This window comes from Camelina sativa, chromosome 12 (assembly GCF_030686135.1).
Source record: "Camelina sativa cultivar CO46 ecotype springtype chromosome 12, ASM3068613v1".
NCBI classification, from domain to species: Eukaryota; Viridiplantae; Streptophyta; class Magnoliopsida; order Brassicales; family Brassicaceae; genus Camelina; species Camelina sativa.
In genome coordinates this window covers 28,681,639-28,708,731 of record NC_141891.1, presented here as the reverse complement: position 1 = coordinate 28,708,731, position 27,093 = coordinate 28,681,639, and the positions used below count along the sequence as shown (strand labels likewise).

The 27,093-nt window shown below is 32.3% G+C and overlaps 3 protein-coding genes and 1 pseudogene across 5 annotated transcripts; 3 read left to right on the top strand and 1 right to left on the bottom strand.

The window, feature by feature from the left end:
- Window positions 1-769: 769 nt before the first annotated feature.
- LOC104733798 (methyl-CpG-binding domain-containing protein 2-like) lies at window positions 770-5,333 on the bottom strand (annotated as a pseudogene). Its single transcript, XR_015573702.1, has 6 exons — window positions 5,187-5,333; window positions 4,271-4,713; window positions 4,114-4,176; window positions 3,406-3,590; window positions 3,247-3,314; window positions 770-907 (listed from the first exon to the last, which is right to left on the bottom strand). The product of XR_015573702.1 is annotated as a methyl-CpG-binding domain-containing protein 2-like (transcript).
- Window positions 5,334-7,439: 2,106 nt separating this feature from the next.
- On the top strand, window positions 7,440-10,362 carry LOC104732556 (glucose-6-phosphate 1-dehydrogenase 1, chloroplastic). Of its 2 annotated transcripts, none has more exons than XM_087478469.1 (8): window positions 7,440-7,805; window positions 8,080-8,317; window positions 8,419-8,533; window positions 8,645-8,850; window positions 8,948-9,097; window positions 9,169-9,289; window positions 9,359-9,789; window positions 9,873-10,362. In XM_087478469.1, the coding sequence occupies exons 1-8, from the start codon at window positions 7,586-7,588 to the stop codon at window positions 10,117-10,119; spliced, it is 1,728 nt and encodes a 575-aa protein (XP_087334595.1). In that variant the 5' UTR covers window positions 7,440-7,585; the 3' UTR covers window positions 10,120-10,362. The 2 variants fall into 2 exon arrangements, with proteins under 2 accessions (XP_087334595.1, XP_087334596.1); XM_087478470.1 differs by having other exon boundaries at window positions 7,484-7,805; window positions 8,402-8,533.
- Window positions 10,363-11,637: 1,275 nt separating this feature from the next.
- On the top strand, window positions 11,638-12,780 carry LOC147931007 (uncharacterized). Its single transcript, XM_087477134.1, has 3 exons — window positions 11,638-12,355; window positions 12,455-12,582; window positions 12,700-12,780. Exons 1-3 carry the CDS (start codon window positions 11,638-11,640, stop codon window positions 12,778-12,780), a joined length of 927 nt encoding a protein of 308 aa, XP_087333260.1.
- Window positions 12,781-19,798: 7,018 nt separating this feature from the next.
- On the top strand, window positions 19,799-24,861 carry LOC104732555 (transcriptional regulator STERILE APETALA). The gene is made up of 2 exons (XM_010452119.2): window positions 19,799-20,164; window positions 23,332-24,861. The coding sequence occupies exons 1-2, from the start codon at window positions 19,949-19,951 to the stop codon at window positions 24,463-24,465; spliced, it is 1,350 nt and encodes a 449-aa protein (XP_010450421.2). The 5' UTR covers window positions 19,799-19,948; the 3' UTR covers window positions 24,466-24,861.
- Window positions 24,862-27,093: the final 2,232 nt, after the last annotated feature.

The window sequence follows — 27,093 nt, the reverse complement described above, 5'->3', positions numbered from 1 at the left end:
GAAATCACAATCAATTATCTAGATTAATACTTGGAAGAGATGATCGATGAGGGTATAAATAGAAAATGACACCAAACAAAAGTTAAATGAAAGAATCAATAAATAAAACAATCCAAATTTTAACAAAGATGAATGAATCAATGTTGATTAACAAATTGAAATAAAATAATACTCAAAAATTTTAAAACTGGAAGATGTGAAACAATACTCAAAGAACAAAAACTCTTTTCAAAGTCCATAAAAATCTATGTATATATATAATAACAAAGAGGTGTGAAAACAAAGAGGTGTGAAACAAAAATATGTGAAACAAAAATGTGCAAAAACTAACAAGTGTAAACATTGAAAGTTGGGGGTACGACGAAGAAATACAATTGTTGGATCAAAATATTGCAACTTCTGAGATCATTAACAATTCTAAACCGTTAGATGAGATAATAAGAATCTCATCTGTTAGATTTAAATTGCTCTCTATTTTCTTGCATATTTAGAATGTTTCTATATATTATCAAAATGTTTGATACCCCCAAAGTTAAAGAAATTAAAATTTCAAGTAAAATTTCTAATAAACTTTATTTACAAAATAATGGAAACTAACCTGGATCATTTATATCCAATGGACATCCTTCATAACAAAAACAAAAAAAGGATTATTACATTTATACCATGTTTGTTTAAAAATTTAAATAGGTTAAATAAGACAATAATAGAACATATATAAAATTATACCATATTTGTTAAAAAGTTTGGCTTATTCGTATATCTAGCATCATTGCATGTCATCATGCCTCTCGTATCTCGGTTTCGGTTTTTCTGGGTTACCGTTGCTGAGTGACCACGGCTTGGGCGTACTCCGGGCAAAGAAGATGATGTTATTGATATTTTGGACTTTTTGGAGGGTACTGTCCTACAATAGAACAATACAAAAAAGAATAAAACAAACTTTGTATGCCTGAAGGTTTTATGTTTTTATAGATCATTAATGTTATACTATCTCCGAACTATATGACCACACGTATAATAATAATACTCTAACAGAGAAAAATTTAACTTTATTCGTAATTGACAGAATGGACACTAACAAGCTCATCAGTAGACACTAACAGGTTCATTCATGAGCTTTTGTCATTGGTTCAGTGAGTTTCATAAATCTATCTATATTTATTACAATGCAATGCAAATAGAAAATTACCTTGAATTGAAGATTGATGCAAGTTAATTAAAAAACACTCCAAAGAACAATTCTTTGATTTAATTTATTAACTTGTAAGTTTTAAAAATACTCAGAAAACCATAAGTTTGAAACTTGTTTTTGTAGTCCATACAAGTTTATATATAATAAACAAAGAGGTGTAATATATAAAGGCGTAAAATATAGAGGTGTAATATATAAAAGTGTAAAACATAGAAGTGTGAAACAAAAAGGTGCAAAAAATAATATGTGCGATTTTTAAAAGATAAGGGTACGACGAAGAGATGCAAAAATTAATAAGTGCGATTTTTAAAAAGTGGGGGGTACGACGAAGAGATGCAAAGATTAATAGGTGTGATTTTTGAAAGATGGGGATACGACGAAGAGATGAAAAATTAATAGGTGTAACTTTTGAAAGATAGGAGTACGACGAAGAGACACGATTATTTGAAGGAAAAAAACTTGCAACTGTTGAGATTATTAATAATTTTAAACTGTTAGATAAAATAATAGAACTAGTATCATCCGTCAGATTGAAGTTGACACAAAAAGTGAGTTTGCTATTATATATAGATTTTAAAAAACTTTCACATTTACAAGTTTGTTATAAAAAAAAAACTGAGAATCTGATATAATTTAATTTTATGAAAATTATGTTCTAAAATAATTCATATTACATACAAGACAATGATATTTACAACTAATCATTAGAAAATCGTTGATATTTTAAATTGTTAAAACAAATAGATATGAGGTTCAATCTAAAAAACCTATATATGTTTACAAACTTATATATTTTAAATTTATATTTATCATCAAACAAATTCACATATTTGTAAAACAAATGTGTGTTGGGCCGGGTTTCGTATACATTACTTTGCCCATATATAATGTATAATTTGTGATGTTATCACTGTTAAAAAGTAGATTTAGTATAGCTAAAATTCATTGTAGAACCAAAATACCCATCAAACCATATAGCATCATATATCACGCACTCCAATTTTGCTTACAATTTTAAAAACAAATCTTAACACTGGACAAAACTAAACTAAGACCAGTTGTAGTAGATTCAAGAAGATTTAACGTGGACATCCAAAAATGTTGATTTCTTTTATATATATATATATATTTTTTTTTGTCTATGGTGTTATTATTTGATGGGAACGCGTTATTAAACCGTAATATATACATATTGGTATGTTTAGTGACACACTTGGCATAAAATTGACTAGAAATTGAGGCATATATCAGAGTTGATATCACGTATGAAAATCAACCACAAACCACCGTTCAAGTACTCTTCCGGTTGATCTCTCAAAACTTTCTGTCTTGAAAATATTTTTGTTTTCTTTTTAGAATTTGTATCAGTGGCTACAAAATTATTGTTATGTTTTCTTTACAATTATCCTTTATAGACAAAAGAAGAGGATCAATAGAGATTAGAGAGACACTAATACCATGAAAAGACACAAATTGCTTTGAAGTTAACTAAACTGACTTGGTATGCTGCAGAATTATGGGTGCAAACCGACCATAAACCAACACATTGTTATTATTATCTCCCTAACTAGATCTTATTATGAAAAATAGAAATAAAAACATATTAAAAAATAAATGTAATTCATAGCATAGATTTTTTTTTTTTTTACATCTTTCATAGCATAGATTAGGGCCATTATCCATATACCAAATATATCTACTAATGAAATTAGTATCATTATGAATAAGAGACAACAAATCAGATAACGGGATGAAGTTAAAACGAAGATAAAGATTGGGAATCTTCGTATTGTTCGATAAATGATAATAGTTCATGGAAGACATGAGAAAAATATGGATGAAGAAATATTATAACAGAATGAGATAGAAGACATGAGAAAAATGTTCAACAAAACATCACTAAATTTTTCCAAAAAGTACTCAAAGTCTTACTTTGGTCCACGAAATAAGTTGAAATTGTCATGAATATAAAAATTATGTCCACATGGACTAAAACTGTCAATAAATTATTGAACTCATCTTTGTTGGTTTCACCAATTTCATGTTCTTGCCTTTTTAGAGGATTGACCTTGCTCTGATGCACTATGCTCACCTGGTGATACCAATGCCACTGACTTAGCTGATGAGAAAAAAGAAACAAGATGAGTCAAATTTCCGATGATAATATATAGCCAACAATGTCATACTTAATTGTTTTCTATAAAACTCACCTAGACATTTGATATACAAGCAAGGTGCAGTGAGAAAAAAAAATAAAAAATAAAAAGCAGCAGTAGGTTTCACTTGACGAGTACGCTTCTTCACATAGTTATCGGCAAGGGGTCTTGGCAATTGGAAGGAGAATTGAGAAAGATTAACACCTTCTCTTATGTATTCGGGGTGGTCATTCAAGAACCTGCAAACCAACGATGAGGCGAATAAGTAATTAAGAAAGCTATCTATACGTTACTGAGCACAATATGATAGATTGTTAAGCATTTCTTTTATAATTAGTTGATCTCTCAAATGCTTCAGGGATGTATTCATCAAAATAGGGATGATATTTTAATTTATTTCTTGGCATCACACATTAATTGTAGTAAGTAAAACAACGCCCATAGCTTTTTGAATATCTCCACACGACATGAGGTTCCTACTAAATGTTCCTACAAACCTAGCTACTAATTCTATATATAGGTTAGAAAAAATGGAAAGACACGGATATCCCAAGACCTAATTCTTATATATGCTCAAATAAAGAGATAGAATTCCTAAAATATTATCCTAAATTAGAAAATAGAAAGCGTGCATGCCAATCAACGTGTCGATTTCTTATAAATTACATAACACTTTTGAAACAGGAAGATGTTGTGTAACTTATAAGAACTTGGTATGTTGGAGTGCTATCAAAAAGAGGAGAATGAGTGCTAAAAATTTACTTTTTGACTTCGGATGGTGATCGAAGCCTCTCTTTTGATAATGGAGAAGGAGGATAATAGTAGCTGAATTACAACGAAAAACCAATAAGGAGATTAAGCTTGATACTGTATATGTATATACAACGAGAAGAAAGAAGAGGCCAATGGAACTACTTACACATCGGCGAATTTTTCGCACTCTCACGCCGAACCTTTACTATACGTTTCCAGCCGGTCGGCGGGCGAGGGATGCTAGGCACATCAATAGCCCAGATACTACATGATGTTTTATCTCCAGGAACATCACAAGACATATTTGGCTTCCACTCGGAAGCTGTCTCACAGACAAAGGGGTTTTCGACATGTTTTTCCCTTAAGATTTCATACTTCTCCATCGAGGGTATGAGTCTCCATTTGTGACAACGCCCACACTGAACCATTAAATCCTTGATGACGGGAGGCTTAGTTTTGGATTGGATACATTTCGCTTCCTCTGATCCTATAAGCGCATCCCATGGAAGGGTGTTGAGCTCATGACGTATAGTCTCATCAGGATTTTGATCAACCGGACTGTTGTTGGATTCGTTTCCACTGCCAGCTGACGACATAACTCGATACAAACTGCATGTTATAAATGATACAAGGTCAGAGATTTGTATTGAACCACAAGTGTATAATATCTCTTACGGCAATAAATAAAAGTATTGTCAAGCAAATAAAACAGAAATGACAAATACATAATAATCACCGATTAATTATTCATTAAATTAATCAAGAGTCTACGTATCGACATCATGTATATATATATATATAGGAGACAACATGATACAATATTACATGTATAGGAATTTAGGGAAATCAACAAGTAACACATCCAGTTTACGGTATAATTCCCTTTAGGCATAGATAATATCATTTAGAAATCACAACATAATTTGGGTAAAACACATAAATGTATGATGGTCATGACGTTCAAGATCTAAATCCATATCATAGAAGGAAATAAAAAATGAAAAAAAGAAAAAATCAATTATCATTTACACGAAGAAGAATCATTACAGGATATAATATACATGAAACCCAACAAATCTTACTTTTTAACAAGGACAAAGCTGCGATCCTTGAGCGAACTAAGAGACCAGTGAGAGAACGTAAACGTTGCGAAGAGAGATTTCTTACACGAAATCTCCCATTTTCACGAAGAGGAGAGAAATATCTGGATTTCTTGGTGTCGAAGAGAGTTTATCATAAACTGATTATGCAGTGGACTCAGAAAAAAAAAATGGAAAAAGAAGAAGAAGATGAATTTGTATTTTCACAGTATTTTTTTTTGTAGAAATAAGGTAAATATATTAGTGATGATCATATAGAAAAATAATATAAGTGTTTTTGACACTTTTTATTATATGTAAAAATTCAAATAATATAAGGATTTTTACGCGCGAACTGTGTTTTCAATGTTTAAAAATAAATAAATGATTTCAAAAAACAAAAACAAAAAAACTGTTGGTAGATTGATTATTCATTCAGCATAAATGTGTTGCCAAAAACTAACCTTTTGAATAGCATAGATGTGTTGCCAAAAAACAATTTCTTTGAATAGCCTAAATGTGTTGCCAATAAATAGTTTTGAATTGCATTGACTTTTAAAACCAATAATATGTTGCATAAATAAGGTAAATATTATAGTTTCATTATTAAAAAATATGCATTTTGTTGAAGTGACCTTAGTCTAGTGGCAAATGATTATTCCACTGAATTTGACTAATGGGTCGGCCTGTTGTAGTACAATGTTAAAAAAAATATATGCATTTTGAGACTCAATATAAATAAATTTTAAATTCTATATAAACAAATTAACCAAGAAAAATATTTTACTTTGTAATCTTCTTTTTCTCATATTCTGTTTGTAAAAACTTTCAGGATTGATATTTCATTGTTGCTAAAGTTGTTAAGAGAGTATGTTTGACTCGCTCAATCAACAAGTTAATTGATTCACTCGATCAATGAACGAAAGAAGAATGATGGACTAATCAACAAATTTAATCCGCAGATCTAGTTATGCCTAAAAGACTCACTCACTTAAGATTAATGAATAAACGAGAAAGACTAAAACTTGACAAGAAGAAAACTTTCTTATTACTTTTAACATGATCAAGTCATTCTTGAATCTTTGATAAGTAACCCGTTATCCACCTTATTAATTATGCTCAATCTTCTAATGTTCCCTTGATACTAGACACCAATCCAACCGTTTATGTCCGAGATTTCCTTGTTTTTCCGTTCAATTACTGTTTTTATCCTTTTGTCTATATATTTTAGTAAGCCGACCAAGATTCCTCCAGATCACAATCATCTGAGTGTCTGACAACTTTTGCTTTGGTACCGGTACTACTGTGAACTGTCCGTATCGTCCCCGATGATTTGTCGAAATCAGTTAGACGATATTGTGTATGTCCGGTAGCAGTATTATCCATGTCCAGTAGCGGTAATGTGCATATCTGATAGCGGCACAAAGTCTCAATCATTTCATGTCTGCTTGACAACTTCCCTCGGCCAATTCGTCTGTCTAGTACATATTTACTTGATCAGCGGTACATGTATCCGACTAGCGGTACGTGTGTCTGACAACCTACTATCGTTAGAACCGATGTATCATGTGCTTGTTAGGTAGGATTGTGTCTCTACCTGATACTTCTTGTGTCATAATTATTGTGCACGTGATAGTTTTCCTCTAGTTTATGATATCTATAACATCAAAAATTGTCAAAAGACACCTAATATATATATAAGAAATAATTTGACTAAATGTATCCAAATATTGATAAATTAATCATCAATTGAATTCATATTGATTTTGTTATAAGCATAAGATTTTTTGGAAATAATGGGCTTAATAAATTTGTGGATTTAGATTAAAATGTTTAAAATGTAATTGAAAATGTGTAAGAATTTGAAACATTAAATTGATATGTTTTTCAGCCTAAAAAGAGAGGATAATTGGTGCTTTTATGTTATTTTTTGTTGAAAAATTCAGAGATGGTAAAATTCAATGAAATTTGAATTAAGTAAACTAGATGTAAAAATTATGAAATTAGCTTTTTATACAATTTCATATTTTCATTATTGTGTTTGAAAATTTAATAAAAACATAAAATGTAGTTGTGATTAACCTAACTACTTTTTTTATGCTATTTATTTAATTTTTCATAATCATAAATTTAGATGCATATGAAAAATTCGTGGGTGTTAAATAAGTTTTTTTTTTGAGAGAAAAAAATGGACCAAAAAAAAATCAAATTTCTCTATTTTTTGCTAAAGTAGAAAAAATCAAACTTGTTTGGAGTATTTTGACAAGTAATATAGATGTGGATAATGCGAGAGATATAATAAAACTACTGTTGTGGATAACGTTAAGAGAGATACAAATGGCCTCACACGAAGCAAAACACAATGGCATCACATTTGTTTCTGACGATCCAAGAAGATTTGCATGGCGACACATTCTATGATCATCCCTTCTTCTTCTTCCTCATCTCTGGCTGCTCCTGCGTCTCCGTTTAAAGAGACTCTACCACTCTTCAGTCGATCTCTCACATTCCCGAGAAAATCTTGGTTTTCTCAGTTTCGGTTGAGATTCTTTGCTGAGAAACACTCTCAGCAGCTCGAGTCCTCTAATGGCTGTGCCACTAATTTCGCTTCTTTACAAGACTGTGAGTTTCTTCTCCAATTTCTTGACGAGATCACTATGTCTCTTTGACATACAATGCTTGTTGAAGTTTCTTGCCCCTGTCGTTGATTTTGTTGTTAGGATTGGAACAGAGATCATGGTAATGTAAACTAGTTCAAGATTGTATCTTTTGTGTCTTTTATTATTCTAGGACTGAGTGTAGAAGATTAGGTAGGAATTAGTAGACCCTCTCTCTTTTTATGAGTTGAAGTAGTTTTTACAGCTTCTGTATGTATGTATGTTTCCAAATGTTTCAGCCGGAGATCATCTTACAGAGGAACATGGCACAAAAGAAGAGTCTACTCTAAGTATTACGGTGGTTGGAGCGTCTGGGGACTTGGCAAAGAAGAAGATATTCCCTGCATTGTTTGCTCTCTTTTATGAGGGTTGTCTTCCTCAGGACTTTACTGTTTTTGGTTATGCTCGGACCAAACTCACTCATGACGAGCTTCGTGACATGATTAGTAGAACTTTAACTTGCCGGATTGATCAAAGGTATAATATTCTGCTATATGCATTTTTTAGTTTGTTTGAATGTTTCAGTTAAAACTCTATGGTTTGGTTATATGACAAAAAAAGGTTTGAATTAACAACAGGGAAAATTGTGGGGACAAAATGGATCAGTTCTTGAAAAAATGCTTTTACCATTCGGGTCAGTATAACTCGGAAGAGGATTTTGCAGAACTAAACACCAAGCTCAAAGAGAAAGAGGTAAAAATTTCTTCACTCTCTCCATGCTTACTTCTTGTACCAAAGTCAGTGTGATCGTTTCTGTTCAAGACATACCACTAAGCACATTCTTGTTTGGTTTCTTGTTATTAGGGAGGAAAGCTAGCAAACAGGCTTTACTATTTGTCTATACCCCCAAACATATTCGTCGATGTGGTAAGGTGTGCAAGCCTTAGAGCTTCTTCTGCGAACGGCTGGACAAGGGTCATTGTCGAAAAGCCATTTGGTCGTGACTCTGAATCATCTGGAGAGTTAACTAGATCTCTGAAACAGTATCTCACAGAGGAACAAATCTTCAGGTTAGCCATTTCCTTTTGCCCACTACAAGCATCACCGCCATCTTTCTTTTCATTTCTAAGTTGGAACTTAATTGCAATGTTCTGTTGGCATACTTAGGATTGACCACTATTTAGGAAAGGAGCTTGTTGAGAACCTTTCCGTGCTTCGATTCTCAAATCTTGTTTTCGAGCCTCTATGGTCAAGAAATTACATACGTAACGTTCAACTGATTTTTTCTGAGGATTTTGGAACAGAAGGACGTGGAGGGTAAGCTTTTTATAGAAAACTTACAATGTTACAAGCATGGAACAACCTTATCTAATGTTATATAACTGCAGGTACTTTGATCAGTATGGAATCATACGAGACATCATGCAAAACCATCTCTTGCAGATACTCGCACTTTTCGCAATGGAGACGCCTGTGAGCTTAGATGCTGAGGATATAAGAAGTGAAAAAGTAAGAGTCTTTATCACTCACTAATAAATATGTAAAATACTCTGCTGATGTTATGCGTTCCGGTGTCAGGTGAAAGTTTTGCGATCAATGAAACCGTTACTTCTTGAAGATGTAGTTGTTGGACAATACAAAGGGCATAGCAAGGGAGGAAAGACTTATCAAGGTTATACAGACGATCCAACGGTTCCAAATCACAGTCTCACTCCTACATTTGCTGCAGCAGCCATGTTCATCAACAATGCAAGATGGGACGGTGTTCCTTTTCTTATGAAAGCCGGGAAGGCTCTCCATACGAGAGGAGCAGAGATCAGAGTTCAGTTCAGACATCTCCCAGGAAACTTGTACAAGAAAAGTTTTGCAACTAATTTGGATAACGCAACTAATGAGCTAGTGATCAGAGTTCAGCCTGATGAAGGCATATACCTAAGGATCAACAACAAAGTTCCTGGTCTTGGAATGAGACTAGATCGCAGCGACCTTAACCTTCTGTATCGATCCAGGTATATATAACAGTAACATACTATATCTGACTATAGTTTTCATATCTGAGGTTATTTGTTTTTTATTCTTTATGGGTTGATAGGTATCCAAGAGAGATACCAGATGCATATGAAAGACTGCTTCTTGATGCAATCGAAGGAGAGAGGAGGTTGTTTATCAGAAGTGATGAGCTAGATGCAGCATGGGATCTATTCACACCGGCTTTGAAGGAGCTCGAGGAGAGGAAAATTGTTCCTGAACTCTATCCATATGGGAGCAGAGGTCCTGTTGGTGCACATTACCTTGCATCTAAGTACAATGTGAGATGGGGAGATCTTGGAGACGCTTAAGCTTTTGACAGAAACAATATGATTTGGTGATATCAAATGATATGGTGCCAAAAACTATGTGTGATTTGTTTCTTTCCAAATTATACATAGATTCTGTATTTTGGTGGACCATGATTCATATTGTAGATAGAATCCATGGCCAAATCTTAGGAGTTGTTATGTTGATGTAAAGTATAAGCTTTTAGAGTTGCTTGTTTGACTGATTCCAAATTAACAAGTTTAAACTTGAAAAAGTTTCTGAAATTTTATGTGCATGGTTGAGAGTTGATATTACAGTGAGCTTTTTTTTTTACCTTGGGTTATCATCATGAAATAGCTTGAGAATCAAGCTAAGTATATTTAGGAGATAAAATGTACATATTTAGGAGATATCTAAATTATGTAATATTTCCTTAAAGTTGGTAGGCTAAATATTTGCTTCTTCTCTATATAAACGTGAGAGATTAAGGGCCTGACTGGTTCAAACACTGCGGTTGCGGTTGCGGTTGCGGAAGATTGCGGAAGCGGGCGATTGCGGTTTCAAGCGTTATCAAGCGTTTTGAACGACTGGTTTAGCAGTTTAAAATTGGAGCATTTTCGGGAGGTTTACGACTGGTTGACCAGCGGGTGCAATAGCGGTTGGAACATAATAAATGTCATATATAATATATAAATGTATAAAAACACCAAAATTTTTATTAAACTTGATTTATAATTAAAATTTATTAAAAACTACTAAAATAATTATTCAAAAAACAAATAAATTTCATATAGAAATACTTAATCCTTTATACATTTGGCTTTTCACCAAAAATTTAATCAAGTAATCTGATAAATGACAAAACATATGCTTTAGATCGTAGATCTTTTCTTTTTTCTCTTAGATCGTGGGTCAGTAGTTGCATCGGTAGGAATGGTCAAGTGAGAGTTGAGAAGAGTCACTGGTGATTTGTTTTAATATTTTTCAAAAATAATCTTATCTTCTTAAATTTCTGATGAAATATTATATTTATTTAGATTTTTTTGAACTTATGCGATGTGCCATTGAATTTACATCAAATTTTCCAGGTTATTGTTAATAGGAATATTATTTTCTTCTAGATATTTATTTTATAATCTCTGCAATCATATCCGTACTTCATTTTCTCTCATCCTTAATGATTAAAATGGTTAGATAGAAGATATAACAAAAAAAAAACTCATTATCATTGATTTCTTTTAAGTTCTTTTACAAAAAAAAAAAAAATCCAACCGCAATCGTCCGCAACTGCAAACGCTTGCGGAAAGCAGCTTTTGAAATTCAGTGGTTTCAAGCGGTTGGAAGCGATTATGAGCGATTGGGAGCGGTTTGTGTGATTGGTTCCAATCGCTAGCAACCGCTACCACCCGCAAACGCGAGAACCAGTCAACACCTAAGAGATTGAAGAGCTTGAGGTTTTTAGTGATTTTCCTTAAGCTGATAAGAGAGTTATTCATATTGATCTTTGAGTTATTAATATTGATAGTCTTTTATTTGGTATCAGAGCTTAGCAAACGATCATGGGAGATACAAAGTATGCTGATGAAATCAAACCTAGAGAAAAAGAGATGGAACCCTCCTCCATCAAGTGTCCTATGCTGAATTCAACTAACTACACAGTATTGGCCTTACGAATGAAGATTGCCCTCAAGGTGCATAAGGTATGGGAAACCATAGAACGAGGAAGCAAACAAGAAGATAAAAATAACTTGGCAACTGTCTTGCTATTTCAATCCATACCCGAAGCCTTAACCTTACAAATAGGCGACTTTGACACTTCAAAATCAGTTTGGGAGGCGATAAAGGCAAGGCATGTTGGAGCTGAGAGAGTAAAAGAGGCTAGACTGCAAACTCTGATGGCGGAATTCGATCGTATCAAGATGAAAGACAAAGACACAATTGACATTTTTGTTGGAAAACTTCTAGAAATATCTTCCAAATCAGCGTCCCTTGGTGAACCAATGGACGAAGCAAAAATTGAGAAGAAATTTCTGAAAATTTTACCACGAAAGAGATACATACATATCGTAGCAGCCCTCGAACAAGTTCTCGACCTCAATATGACCAACTTTGAGGATATTGTTGGACGACTAAAAGCCTATGAGAAAAGGATCAATGAAGATGAAGAAGAGCAACACGATGATCAAACAAAACTCATATATGCTAACTCTGATCAAGGGAACTACAATGGTAACAGAGGGAGAGGACAAGGAGGTCGCTCTCATTGGCGAGGAAGAGGTTAGGGACGATATGGAAACCATCATGATGGATCATTTCGACAAGGGCGAAATAAGGAGAGAGAGTCTCGAATAACATGTCATCATTGTGATAAACTAGGACATTATGCGTCAGATTGTCCAGATAGATTGCTTAAGCTCCAAGAAGCAATGGAGAAGAAGGATGAAGACACTCACGAAGCTGATGATTTAATGATGCATGAAGTGGTACTCCTCAATGAGCAGAAGGTAAAGCCCAAAGTCTTTGAATCCAATCTAGACACGAGTAATGTGTGGTATCTAGACAATGGAGCTAGCAATCATATGAGTTGAAACAGATCATTCTTTCATTCATGTTTCTTCTAGGATCTTGATTGCGTATCTTTCTTGTTTCAGTGTTATACCATCTTGATGTTGAAGTACCTCGATCCCAAGGAAGTAGCTTAGTTTCCTGAGATCACACATTTCAAACTTCTTTGCCATCTCTCCATTGAACTTGGTTATTATGTGTACGCTTGATCACGCGACCAAAAGATCATCTACATACACAACTACAATGAGAATGTATCCCTTCTCCTCCTTTTGATGAAGTGATGGTTCCTTTGAACACTTGCCAAATCCCAGCTCCTTTAAGTTTTGTTAAACTTTTCATTCCACGCCCTAGGGGCTTGCTTTAGCCCGTATAGTGCCTTATTAAGTTTGTATACCTTGTCCTCACTCCCTCTGATCTCAAACCCTTCTGGTTGTGTGATGTAAACCACCTCCTTTAGTTCCACATGCAATAATGCAGTCTTAAAATCAAGATGGTGTACTTCCCAATTATTCATGGCTGTTAGAGCAATGATGAAGCGAATTGTCTCAATGCGAGCTACCGGAGCAAAAAGTTCATCAAAATCAACACCGTGTCTTTGTACAAAACCCTTTGCGACCAGCCTAGCTTTATGCTTGTTGATACTTCCATTAGGATTACGCTTTATCTTAAAGACCCATTTTATTCCAATCGTCTTTGTCCCAGCTTACCGTTTTTCTTATGAACTTAGTGTTGTAGAAATTTAATAGAAAATTTTCTACTATTTTTTCATAACTTTTTCGTAAGAATTTTCCTCCTAGTTGACATTTTTCTCAAAAAGTCATAGGAAAAATGTAAGAAATATTTCCTACATATTATTCGTAGAAAAGATGATAGTATATCATGATTTTTTCTTGTAGTATATCTTACACCAATTGCCACAATCTCGGTTAGTCAAACTCATTGTTAACAATATTTGAAATTGCATTAGCTCAATATGGAACCTAGGGGTATAAATGGTTCATACAAATTTAGTGTAACATCCACAGATCAATTTTTTTGGGAGTTCTGGGATGAGTGTCGATCGAGATGAGTGTCGATCGACACCGTGGAGGATGTCGGTCGACACCCTTATTTTTCGGTTCTCCCGGTTTAGTTTTAAATAGTTGAATTGAATTGGTTGGGTTTGGGAAACCCTAAACCGGGGTATTTAAGATGGAAGTCGAGGTTGAGGGTTCTGGGGCTGCTCATTTGTCGTTTCCAGAGAGAGAAAGAAAGAGAGAAAAGTTTTTGTGAGAGTTTTGGAGTTCTGGAGAGTTCTTTGCCTTGTTTGAGAGTTTTGTTCTTGGGGAATGGTGATGTGGGGCTACGAACTTGTTGGAGGCTTGTTGTGGTGTTGGTTCGTCGGTTTTGGTCAGAAACTTTCTGCTAAAGAGGTGAGTGCATGACCATGGCTGATCTACGCCTGATAATTCTCTGTTTATATGTTCTATGAGTGTTTTTGATTGATTCCTTGCTTCTATGGCCTACTGTGATTTCTGTATGAGCCTTGGCCGCAATGGAGGCGGTGGAAGGCGGAGAACAGACCCTCAGCTTCGAAGAGAACGTATATACGGGGTCGGTATCGAAGCTGTTGACAGCGCGAGGACTTAGGCAAGTGTCGGTCGACACCACCACTTGGTGTCGACCGACACTGCTAGGATTTTCGCGTCGAGGAGGGGTGTCAGTCGACACCAACTCTTCAGCAGACGGCCACTACTTGCTTTTCCTAGTTTGATTGTGTTGTTTGTTGATTGTTGAACATTGGATTCTTAGTTGTTTGTGCATATAGCCCAATAGATGGGAAGATTGACTCCATGAATCTTTATAATATAAAGCACAAGTCACTTAACCAATAAATTTGAGACATGTGGCTTTTACTTTATAATTTAAATAACTAACCGAACAAGAAAACGTGAAATAACTTAACTGCCTCAAATAAAAGATTTTTTTAATAATATATCAAAACAATTAATCTTTAATCATGCTACAAATTCAAATTTTCTAAGAACACATCTCCCAATTTGAAGGAGAGAGTTATAAAATTCGCTCTTAATTTAACAACTCATGATTTTAAAATTTTGTATTTTTCACCATATTTTTTGGGAAAAAATCAAGGAATATATTTAAAATTTATTTATTTTTTCAACATTTTAAATTCATCAATTATTAATTATGTATTTCTACAAACTAAATAATTATTAAAAGGACAATATTAATCAAAGAACCTAACATCTACTGTTTTCTGCTTAATCTCTCCAAACTAAATAATTGTTACAAAACCTAACAGTTATCCAGTAGCAAAACCACCCACCATTTCTTTCTCAACCGCTCTCAGTTAAAATTTCAAACATTATATATATATATATATATATATATATCAATTACAATTCTTTTTTTAACAAAAACTTCTAATTTATTTTCCAAATCAAGATTAGGTTTACACAGAAACGCTAAGTAATCCGCCTCCGAGAATAAACTCCCACGCCTCTACTGTCGAAATTGGGTAAGTGTGGTTCATCCAAGATCCCTCCATCATCTCAAATATATTTACTTCAATTTCTCTTCATATTGGAAACATTAATTAACAAAAACTACAGACGGAACCATCGGCAATGACTATATCAGACGCATACAATCCCAAAGTAAACAACAAACAACATCGACCCACCGGCAAAACAAGGTCAATGAGAGTGTAGAGGTAAAACAACGACATCATTAGATCCAAATAGCACAATCATATATATTAGAACTCTTCTGTTATGTCTATGTGAAATAGGGTGGCAAAATTTGTTGAAGAAGTCAAAAGATCTAAGATTGTCACTTTTCTTTCTAGACAATTATTTTATAGAGTTTGTATATCCTTCTTTCATCTGTTTTCTATTCGGTTATAGGAATTCAATGGAAACATGTATATACGAATCAGATACATGAATTCAATACCTTGAACGGAAAAGTGAAACAAGGTATTGAATTAATCACATTAGTAGATGCATCACCACGTATTGAGGGGTTTTGTTTATGCAACAGATTTTTTCCCCTTGAATTTGTGGTGATGTGATTATTGTTTAGATAGATCAACATTTTTTTTGTTTAGGTATTTGATAACAAATAATAATAACATTTTAAATATATTTAGTTGTTAAAAATATAACATTTTAAGTTTAGAAAATAATTTCTTGTATGTAGTACGGGTCTAATACTAGTATTGTAATAAAACTCATGCGTCTTAATTGTTGTTTGTGATGCAGTAAAAGCTAGGTGTGATCATAGAATCAAGGCAATGAAGAAGAGGATGTTCTAATGGCTCGATTGGTTGATGTCTTGCTTCTGTTAGGTTGCTAGATTTGAGTCGTTAGAATGTTGCCTATGATTGCTGGTTCCTTAATTTATGATTATTCTTTTAGATAATGTTGGATAGTCTTTGATTATTGTTATTGGATTAGTTGTTATTGGTTTAATTGAAGTATTTATGTTTTATTGGGGTTAGGATGTTAATGAATATTGGATCAGTAGTTTAAAATTATATAAAAACAAAAATAAATAGGTTGAGTTTTTTCATTTAGTCAAACTGACTTTAATCAAATATTTCACATCAAAAAGATTTTTGAGAAGAGTTACATGTATCTCTATTCTCTAGAACATTGAATACTTAAGGATGCAATTTTGTTTGTTATTCACCATTAGTTGTATATGCAAACATCCTACAAACCAAAAAGTTTATTAGTAATAAAAATCTTGTACAAATGCAATATAATACCATATGAATTATAATCAATCTAATTTTCAAACAAAATATAACTTACCGTTTTCCATTTCAATAGTTTTCAAATTATCATATCTAAAAAGTCACAAATAGAAGATTAACCAATGCTTCTGATCAATAATCTAATAATAAAGTAGGCTTATACCCTCTAAAGAAGCTCTATCTATCTGCCATGTGGCACTTCTGAATCTTTTGGTTTTTTTTCTCATGTTTAAGCTAATTATTAATAGGTTGTAAATGGTTAATGGGTCACAGAAATATCTCGACTTTCCAAAGCAAAACCGACAGAATCTCACAATTCCGTCTTTTCCTCTTTCCCGCCTCTCTCTCTTCCCCATCCCTCCCCTCTTATCTGATCAAGTACTGCTAGAAACCCTAACTAATCTTACCTCCGTTTTCATGATGTTTCGTTGACCAACAATGGAGATCTTAAATCAATATTTCGTTTGTAAAAAGATTACGTTAACGTCGTTAAAAATCGTAACAATGATACGTGGGATATTTGGAAATCGTGATAGTTCATGTATTTTTTTATCACCTATAAAATAGATTAAGTATTTTTCTGCCAACGAAAAAAGTTTATGTTTTTTTCTGGTAAATATTAAATAAGTCATGTATTTTTTGTCATTTTTCCTTTTTTTTGTTTCATCTTTCTAATTTAAAAATATGAGAAACACACTCTTCTATTTTTTATTATTATCATCTAATTTAAAAATATATAAGTTATTTTCATATTTAATTTGTTTGTGACATAATTTCATGTAATTATCTTTTAAATTTTTTTTGTGGTCTCTTTTTAATATTTTTTACTTAATTATTTTATATTTTTATATTATATAATATTTTCTAATTTCAGTTACTCTCTCCTTACTGGTCTATTTGGTGTTTATTTTCTTAAACATATAATATTTATTTTTAATTAAACCTAAAATACAACATATTGAATCATATGCAATTATGCATTAATTCATACTTTAAATATACACTATAGTACTAAACTGTAACATAAATTACATAAATTGTGAATTGACTATTTGTTTTCTCCGTTCACTTTCATTAAGTACCCTAGCAATTATTATTATAACTTCTCTAATTTAATTTTTGAGAAATGTAACTTCCATCACTTATTATCCTATAAATAATCATTCTCACATCCTCCTCCATCATATCTCAAATCCTAAATATTTTTTTTTGTTTTTTGTTTTGTTTTAAATGTTCTTGCATTGGTTGAAAACTAAATGAATATTATATTTTTATATTATATAATATTTTCTAATTTTAGTTACTCTCTCCTTAATGGTATATTTGGTATTTATTTTCTTAAATATATAGCATTTATTTTTAATTGAACCTAAAATACAACATATTTAATCTTATACATTAATTCATACTTTAAATATACACTTTAGTACTAAATTGTAACTGAAATTACATAAACTATGAATTGACTATTTGTTTTTTCCATTCACTTTTAGTTAAATACCCTAGCAATTATAATTATAACTCCTCTAATTTAATTTTTGAGAAATGTAACTTTCATCACTTCTTCTCCAATAAATAATCATTCTCACATCCTACTCCATCATATCTAAAATCCTAAATATTTTTTTTTTGTTTTTAATGTTATTGCATTGGTTGAAAACTCAATGAAGAAAATATTGTAAGAGTTTAATAATATATTTACATTGTTCTGCATTTTATTTCTTCTTTCTTTTATGTACTTCTTTCTTTACTTTAGATGTTAGATTATTTCTTACATATTCATATATATATTTATTTGATTCTTAAAAATATGTAATGTTCTAACTTGTAAGGAAATAAAATTTGGTAATATAATTTTGAAATATCAAATCAATTTTTCCTAACTCTCTCTTAACTCTCTCTTACCTCTAACAAAATTGTAATACATTTTAAAAAAATACTCATCATTATATTTAGTTTCTGGTTAAACATATAATTACATAAAGATCATTAAGCTATATTTATTTAATTCAAATATGTATTTCAAAAGGATTTCTCTATATAAAAAACAATATAATATTCTATTTTTTATCTAACTTTTACTATAAAGATGAAACAATTATAACTAAATCTAGCAATATAAATTAAAATGAGGGCAATATAAAAAAGAGACTTAAAAGTAAAACTAATCTTTGGAAATTGTACTTTAAAGTTTCGCTTGCACTTCATATGATTTTATAGAGAACAATTTCGTTTCTCTCATTTAATACTTTAAGGGGGGTGTATTCAAATTGACATTTTAAGGGATTTGTGTAAAATTCATAAATCCTATGTTATTCAATCATTGATTTTAAAAAGTCTTTTGAAATCCAATGTTATTCAATTATGGATTTTAAAAAGTCTCCTGAAATCCACTGTTATTGAATTAATGATTTAAAAATCTATCTTAAAATCCATTGTTATTCAAAACAGTTTGTAGATTTGGATTTTAATATTTTTTTGGGATTCTGGAGGATTTGAGAGGATTTCTTTAGTTAAAAATACAAAAATCCAAATCTCATAGTTTTAGATAGAATTTTAAAGTATTTTACAACAAATCATATCAACTTCCCTAAAATCATCAAAATTATTTAAAATCTCATGAAAACTAAAATCACTTGGAATATTAGATTGAATACGTCCCCCTAAGGTTATGTGTTAACTTATATGAACAACTTAAATTAGTATTTGAATATTATAGTTAATTTTCATTTTATCATTTTGTTATTTAATTTCAAATCCCCAGAGAAACTAATGAAAATTATTATCAAAGTTAAATAATAATAAAACAAATAAAATCAAGAGATATGTATGTGTGATTATATTTAAATTAGTTATATATTATGAATTTATATGATTTTTTTAAAATGTAAATTTTGTAAATACATTTAGATTTATTTTTTTTTGCTTTTTATGATTATTAAATAAAAAGATTTTCTTGTTTTAAAAAAATTACATAATTTCAAGATTTTCTTGTTTTAAAAAAATTTCCTTTTTCATTTGATTTCCTTATTAAATTGTTTTCTTATTTAATTTTAATTTTCGTTTTATAATATTTCATTTTAAAAATTTTATTTTTCAAACAGTATTCTTAACATTTAATATTTTAGGTGTGATTTTTACAATAGTTAAATGGAAAATTAATAATATGTGGTAGGATGATAATATGGTAAAAATATGCTCTACAAATCTTTTAAAATTTTGATAAATTTGTTTGGTTGTTTTTAATAAATTATATGAGTTATTATAGCAAAACTCCCAAAAATATAATATATATATATATATATATATATATATATTATTCTCATCTATTTTACAAGTAAATTAATAACATGTATCTTGCGAAACAAAAAAACAAAAAAAAAAAAAATTGGAAGAAAAACATACCCTCCACAACCTGGGTCCCCCACCTCGTAGAAGTATGTCTTTATCTACACTTTTTGTCCTTTGTTTCCTCTCTCCCCCACCATTCTTTTTCTCCTCTCTCTCCGCTTCTTCTTCTTCCTCCCCTGTTCCTTCTCATGTCTTCCTCCTCCTCTTCTTCCAACAACGGAGACTCCGGCGCCGGTGGAAGCGGCGGCGTTTTCGAGGCCCCATCTCCTTCTCGCCCTCGCCGCGGCGCCAACGACGTCTGGCCGGAGCCTTTTCTCGAATCTCTCGCCGTTCAGGTCGCTGTTGACGCATCCTCCTCCGCTGGCCTCCTCGCCGCAGCTCCGGCTCTTGCCAACGTTTTCCGGGTCAGTTCTGACGTTCTTTGAATATCCTTCTTTTTTTCATAACGGTCGAGACACATCAATTTTCTCGTGTCTATACTTCAAGTAGGAAAAACTATTTTTATTTCTATTTAAGTAGATCTCACTCTACGTACGTTACACTATCTGAATTTGTTTACTAGCTTGAGCTTGAAAATATATAGTGAGACATAGATCTTATACAGACAAAACAAAGTCAAAGTGGTCGTAGGTCTATAACTTAAGTGGAGGGACACAATCTTGGTCTAGTCAAATGTACTACTTGTTTCAAGTCTCTTGTACTTTAGTTGTTTCTAAGCTTAGATTTGATTTCGCCGTTCCAATCCTTTTTGGTATTATATTAAACAATTCTTATAATTTTAGATCATCATTAAGTGATGAAGTTACTTAAATTGAATGTGAAAGTAGTTTTTAAGGGTGGGATTCTGAAGAGACAAATCAAAATAAAATAATTTCTATATAAAAAAAAAAAAAAAACTGACCTTTGGAAAGGTAACCGCCCTTTCTGTGTTTCTATGATGGGTCCAAGTCCAACTTTTTATGTCTAACAAGACGACATTAATTTGATGTCTCTTTCACATATCATATGGTTTGGGGACTTTGTTTTTCTTTTTATTCATTTAGAAACTTTTTGTCTTCCGTTTTTACCCAATAAGTTTATTTCTTTTCCTTTGTTCTCTCGTCCACTTTTGATACCTTTTAATGTCTATTTTTGGATCCTCCAAGGAGACCATACAACCCCATTTCGCTTGTGTAATCTTTGTGAAAATTGGGATATGTAACTCTAATATTAATATTATAATATGGATTGGAATCCCTTAGAGCACAAAATCAAGGTTTATATTTAATTTTTTTGGCTTTAAATCTTCCTTTCTTGGCATGTAGAAAGCCTCTTTTATTTTCTTAAGATCAAGAAATCCACTTTTTGACTCAAAAGTTCTTACAACTATAATCAAATTAAGCACTTTCTTGACTAGCTCCAAAAAATGTTGATAGACATTAGGCACAGTAGTCTTTAGGCCATTGCCCAATACATTTAATATAATTTCTCTAGAGAAATATTTATAACGGTATTTATCTTTCAATTGTCTGAAAATAAAATCTGTTAGAAAGTGACCTCTCACGACAGGCTCATAAAATTAGAAAATGTCGTTGCACATTAAAGAACATCTCAAAAGAGAATGAAAAGGAAACCTAAGTAAGGTCCTGTCTTTTTGCCTTGCCAATGTTAGTCTTATATTACCACATTAGGTTATTATCAACATACATGCAAACTCTATTCATCGACATATACATGATCCATGTATTATATCAGCCATACATATTATTATTCTTTTTCATTATCCTATGTCATATATGAAAATTGCTATTTTCTCTTTTGTTCATCAAAAATAAATAAATAATAATACATATATATATAATGCTGAAGTTTTTTTTATCTCATATATAGTAACGAGGAATAGTATATAAGTACTTATGTACATTTTTTGCGTCCTGCTTTTATTAGTTTTTCTCTGCCAATATATATTATGATCCAGTGAGTAATGCATGCAGAGCTTCTGACAACTTCTCATTCTCTTTTTCTCTCTCTCTCTCTATATATATTCATGTTAATTCTAAATCTTAATTAATTCCATATTATTTTCTAATAAATTGAATTTTCAAATTTGCCCTAAAGTATAGCATTTGAAGAAAACTGCAGTGTGGTTACAGCGTAACACTTTTGTCAGAGAATTAAGGCTATAAACATAGAGTTTTCATTGTTGTTTTCACTTTGAAATCGATCATGGATTCATCTTTTTTTTTCTGGCTGGATTCATCTTTTCTATCGAAGTGGGTTTTTATCTTTTCTCCTTTCCTTAATTTTTCAGTCAAAAGACACGACAGTATGGGCACTACATATGCCGAAAAGCACATGGAACCCAATGTTAAGGTTAAGGGTCTCTTAGAGCACGTGGTGTCCCTAGAATATATTATGTTCTTACATTTGAAATATATATGACATAAATATACAAAAGTGAAGTGTTCTGAATCTTGTCATCTTACACAACTCAGGAATATTTGAAATACTTTTTTTCCGTGCTTATATATCCTACTAGCCGCATGTGATTTTTGATTTTGATTGGTAATTTGCAGAATCATAGATTGGATTGGCCATGCCAACATATTTTACTTATAACTATACTTGTCCAACTGAGATAAACTTATAGAAAAGTTGAGTTCGCCATCTGCAGTGAACATAGATTAGTCATTTTATAAAATGATACATTTCGTGCCCTGAGATTATTATTGTCTTATCTGATTTTCTGACTAATAGACATTACACATTTTGACTTCGCAATGCTTTTAAAATAGAGTTCGAAATATTTTGTTTTTAGGTTTTTTTATGAATATTAATAGAGAAACAAAAAAATTATGTACTGTGTATAACACATGAAAGTAGAGAATGTAGGTCCATGGATTGTTGGAGAAAGAGAAAATAAATTCTACTTAGTAGTACAAATATATATATAAGTGTAATATTTGAGTATTTATGGGAAGCTCTACTTTTAACAAGACAAAGGCTTAAAGCTATCCTTTCTTGGAAATGAAAGAGAGAAGGGCACGCTTGTTGGCAAAGTCGTAATCTCATGTTCAGCTCTCAACTCATTTAAAGTCTACTCATCTGTCCTCCTATTATCAAAAACCATATCATCTGTTTTGTATTATTGTCACATTGATTTCTTTTTTTTTTTTGACCTGGGACTAGGGCTTCTCTCGTTATTCCTTTTACACTAGGGTTTCTGTTGTAATATCTGTTGTAGCTTTGCAGAGATTGATTAGTCGCGTCAATTGAACATATGTCATAAAATAGTTTTTTTTTATATAAAATGAGTTGTGTTTTCGATGAGTAAGACAAATATACGCAGAGCTTGTGTCTGAGTCTGTCGTTGTCTTTCTATCTTCCTAGTCCCTATATAGAGTCTTTCATGCTTCGTTGCAGGCCTACTTATCTTCTTTCTATGTCATTTTAACTCTCTACCCCCCCCCTCCCCCACCCCCTCTATTTATTTTAATTATTCAACCAATCTCTTCCTTCTGTTAGTACTGTTACATTTAATTAATGTACTAGTTAAACTTATTAAAATCTTGATATGTTTTTTAAATTGCAGGTTTGCACCACGTGGCAAGCTGTCTCTCGCTCCGACCATCTATGGCAACTCCTTTCTCGCCAAGTTTGGGCTAGAACACATCTGATGCACGACACTTGGCGGGACGAGTTCATTTACCGTCATCGGACGGCCAGAAACTTCCGGACGCGTACTCACACCTACTTCACACTCCAATTTGACCCTTCTGATGTGGACGAGCCAGACAGTCTCTCCTGCCGCTGTCTCACTCTCTCCGACATATATCTAGCAGCAGGGTTCGCCGACGGAACCGTCCGGCTCTTTCTCTTGAACAACCGTCTCCACGTCAGGACTCTACGGCCGCCTCTTCGTGACCGCTTCGGAAGATTCTCACGAGCCGTCTCGGGCATTGTTATCTCCGACTCAAGACTGACGTTCGCTACAATGGACGGAGACATCCACGTGGCGGATATAGACGGCGTTGGTCACACACGCACGGCTTACGCGGGAGATATAGTCAACGACGGTGCGTTGGTTGATTTCACTGGCTGCGGACGTTGGTGGGTGGGTCTTTTCGCGGGTGTGCCAGGTCGTGCCTTTCACATATGGGACTGCAACAGCGAAGAGACAACATTCGTAGGTGGCACGCTCACCGACCCTGAAGCCGTCATGGGATGGCACACGTTAACAGAGCTGACAACGTCGCTTGGCCGCCTAAGGATCTCCGGTAACGAGACGGCGGTAGCATGCACGAGATGGAAGATCATGGCGATCGATCTGAGAAACCAAGGAGTGATCATAGGAGAAGACGAAGAGCAACGTAGAGGACTAACGGTGACAGGTTTCGACACCAACGAAGAGGCTTACGTTAGGATGGACAGCAGAGGTAACGCTAGCGTGCGCAGGGTGAACACGCAAGAAACGGTGTGCGAGTTTCGTGTGAGCGGAGCGGCGCAGAGAAGAGTGATGGGGTGTGTGAATAGACTGCACGCGCTAATGTGCGCAGGAGGTGTAATGCGCGTGTGGGAGGTAGAGAGAGGAGCGTACCTGTACAGTATTAGGGAGAGAGTAGGAGAAGTTGACGCCATTGTTGCTGATGAAAGACATGTGGCGGTTGCTTCATCTTCATCAACGGCTCAGAGCATTATACATCTATGGGATTTCGGTGCACTGTAGCGTACCAGATTAGTAGTAATAATAACTTGAAGAAAAAGAAAAAAAGAAAGAAACTAGTATTTTTTTTTTTCTCTCTGGAAAAAGGCGAAACCCTAAACCTAGGTGTATATGTAGGGTTTCTGATTTTTAATTAAATTGGGAAAGTGACGGAGGGTGAGATGGTGACAGGAGGGGTGAGATTTACAAGGGAAGAGATTGATTCCTTCAACAGAGTTTGACCAAAGTACGTTACTGTTTTTGTCTAAAACCAAACAAAGTGGACTTCTGCTTATTGCTCTTGTTTTTTTTTTTTTTTTAGGGCTCTCTTTCAATTCTTCTGACTTTGTACGAGATGTCGTTTTTTATATCCATCTTCTTGTAATACTTCATTTATCGATTTTTTTCTTTTCTTCAGCTGATTCTATTTTGTGTAATAATTTCTAAAATTGTCTTAAAATATATTTTTAACGAGGTGTGTGGTCAGAGAATCAGAAACATATGATCAAAATCGAAAGAAAGGGTATAGAAAATACGAATCACGAGATATAGAGTTAAGAGTTGTTTGTTATATTATTCCAAGAATGTTATTGGAGTACATTCCCATTTTTATGATACATCGGAATGAATTGCTATGATCAATTTGTTTTTCTATATACGAAACTACAAGGAAAATTTGTGTTTGATATATACTACATTTATTTGTCCTTACACAAATTTACGACAACAAAAAATTTTAAGTTTATTGAACCAAATATTTAATATTTGGCCTCAATAGGAAAAATTTCCATAAAAAAAAAACTGAGACAAACTGTAAACGGTTGCAAAACGATCGTCACAAGAAAAAAAAAATGTAACAAAAAAGTCACAACAACATTGTGAATTTGTGATGAATATATATTGCAACTATTTTGTCATCATCAGTTACGGGAAAAAATGACCAAAAAAGAGTAACAAAACCATCATAATTACCGATTAGAAACAGAGTATAATAATTTCTCTGTTTTTTTTTTTTCAGCAAAGAGAATTTATTCAGAATAATTTCTCTATTATATCAATGACTATTGTATGTTTTGTTGCTAATCAAAATTTGTAAATGACAATATCTCAAAAGATTTATTATCATGGAAATAAAATTAGGTAATAACCCACGCCATGCGAGAATAAATTTAAATTTAAATAATTTTATGATAGTTTTGTTAATAGTGAAAATATATAGATTTATTTAATTTTCGTAAGAGTGTTCACTAGGTTTCAAAAATATATAATGATTGTTTAGTATCTTACAAACTATCGGTTTCCTTGTCAAATTGGTGTAATTGTTTTGGATTGATGTCTTAATAATATTTTGATAATATATATATAGTATACATAACATTTTATCATTTTTCTAAGGGGGATTTAATATATAAGGTAAACATATATATAAATAAATATTTATACATCTATATAGCGTATTTAAAATTTTAACTCATATAAATTGAATGGTTTATATTTTGATTTAATGAAAATATAAAATATGTAAAATATTAATTTTCTTGATAATAGAGGACTTAAAGCATCAAAATTTGCCAACGCTAGGTATTGTAAAATATTTAAATGTGTTTGGCAATTGGTTTAAAGAGAATAAGGATAGTCAATAATGTGTTTGATAAATGTGATAATATAATAGAATTAAATAAATAAATAAAAATAATAAAGTGATTGAGAAAAATTAAAACACTTTTTTAATATATAGACGATTTTACTTTTTTGTATGCAAAAATAATTTGAGATTGATATAAATGTGCATGATTCAGTTATATAAATTCCAGATATTGTCTTCAAATTGAGATATTGGATCTTTAATGTTTTGGTGGAGACATTTTAGAGGAGGATATCTCCCTTTTTATAGACCATTCACAATTAATTATTAATACTTTTTGCAACTTGAATTTTTTGTATTGTCAGAGACACTCCCTAATGTTTGTGCAATGGAGATGCTATTAGAGCATGTGTATTTGTGAGAAACTCAATGAGTCTCCCACCAATATAGTACTAATTTTTTTTAGTGTAGAGAAATTTTGAGAATTTTTTTTTTTTTTTAATCTTTCTTAATATTGTGTGTCAATTGGTGAAAAACTAATTTGAGTTTTTCATCAATATAATATTATTATTTTTTGATGTAACTTAATATTTTTAAATTTATTTTATTTGAATACTTATTTTGTTATTTTGTTTTGCATTTTATCTTTAATTATACAAATTTATTATTATTTTTAGACATATATATTAAATTACTTATTAAATATATTTAATTTTATTAATTAGTTATATTTTATACCATATATCATATTTGTTGGAATTTGGAGAGAGTGAGCTGCAAGATACACTCTACTCCAATATACACTGTTGTGAAGAACACGGAAGCTGAATCGCAGTGGAAGGCTTTCGTAAGAGTCGATCTTTGAAACGTTTCGGCAGTGATTTTGCTTGTTGCCGAGAATAGAGTAACCAGAACTTGTAACTTAGTAACCGAAAGTGTTTGTAACCAGAATGAGAGTTTAGTAACCAGAATGAGATTTTAGTAACCAATAATGAAAGATTTTAGTAACCAAGAGTGTGATGCCTCCGGAGTGGGTATAGGTGCTATTTTGATGCAGGATCGGAAGC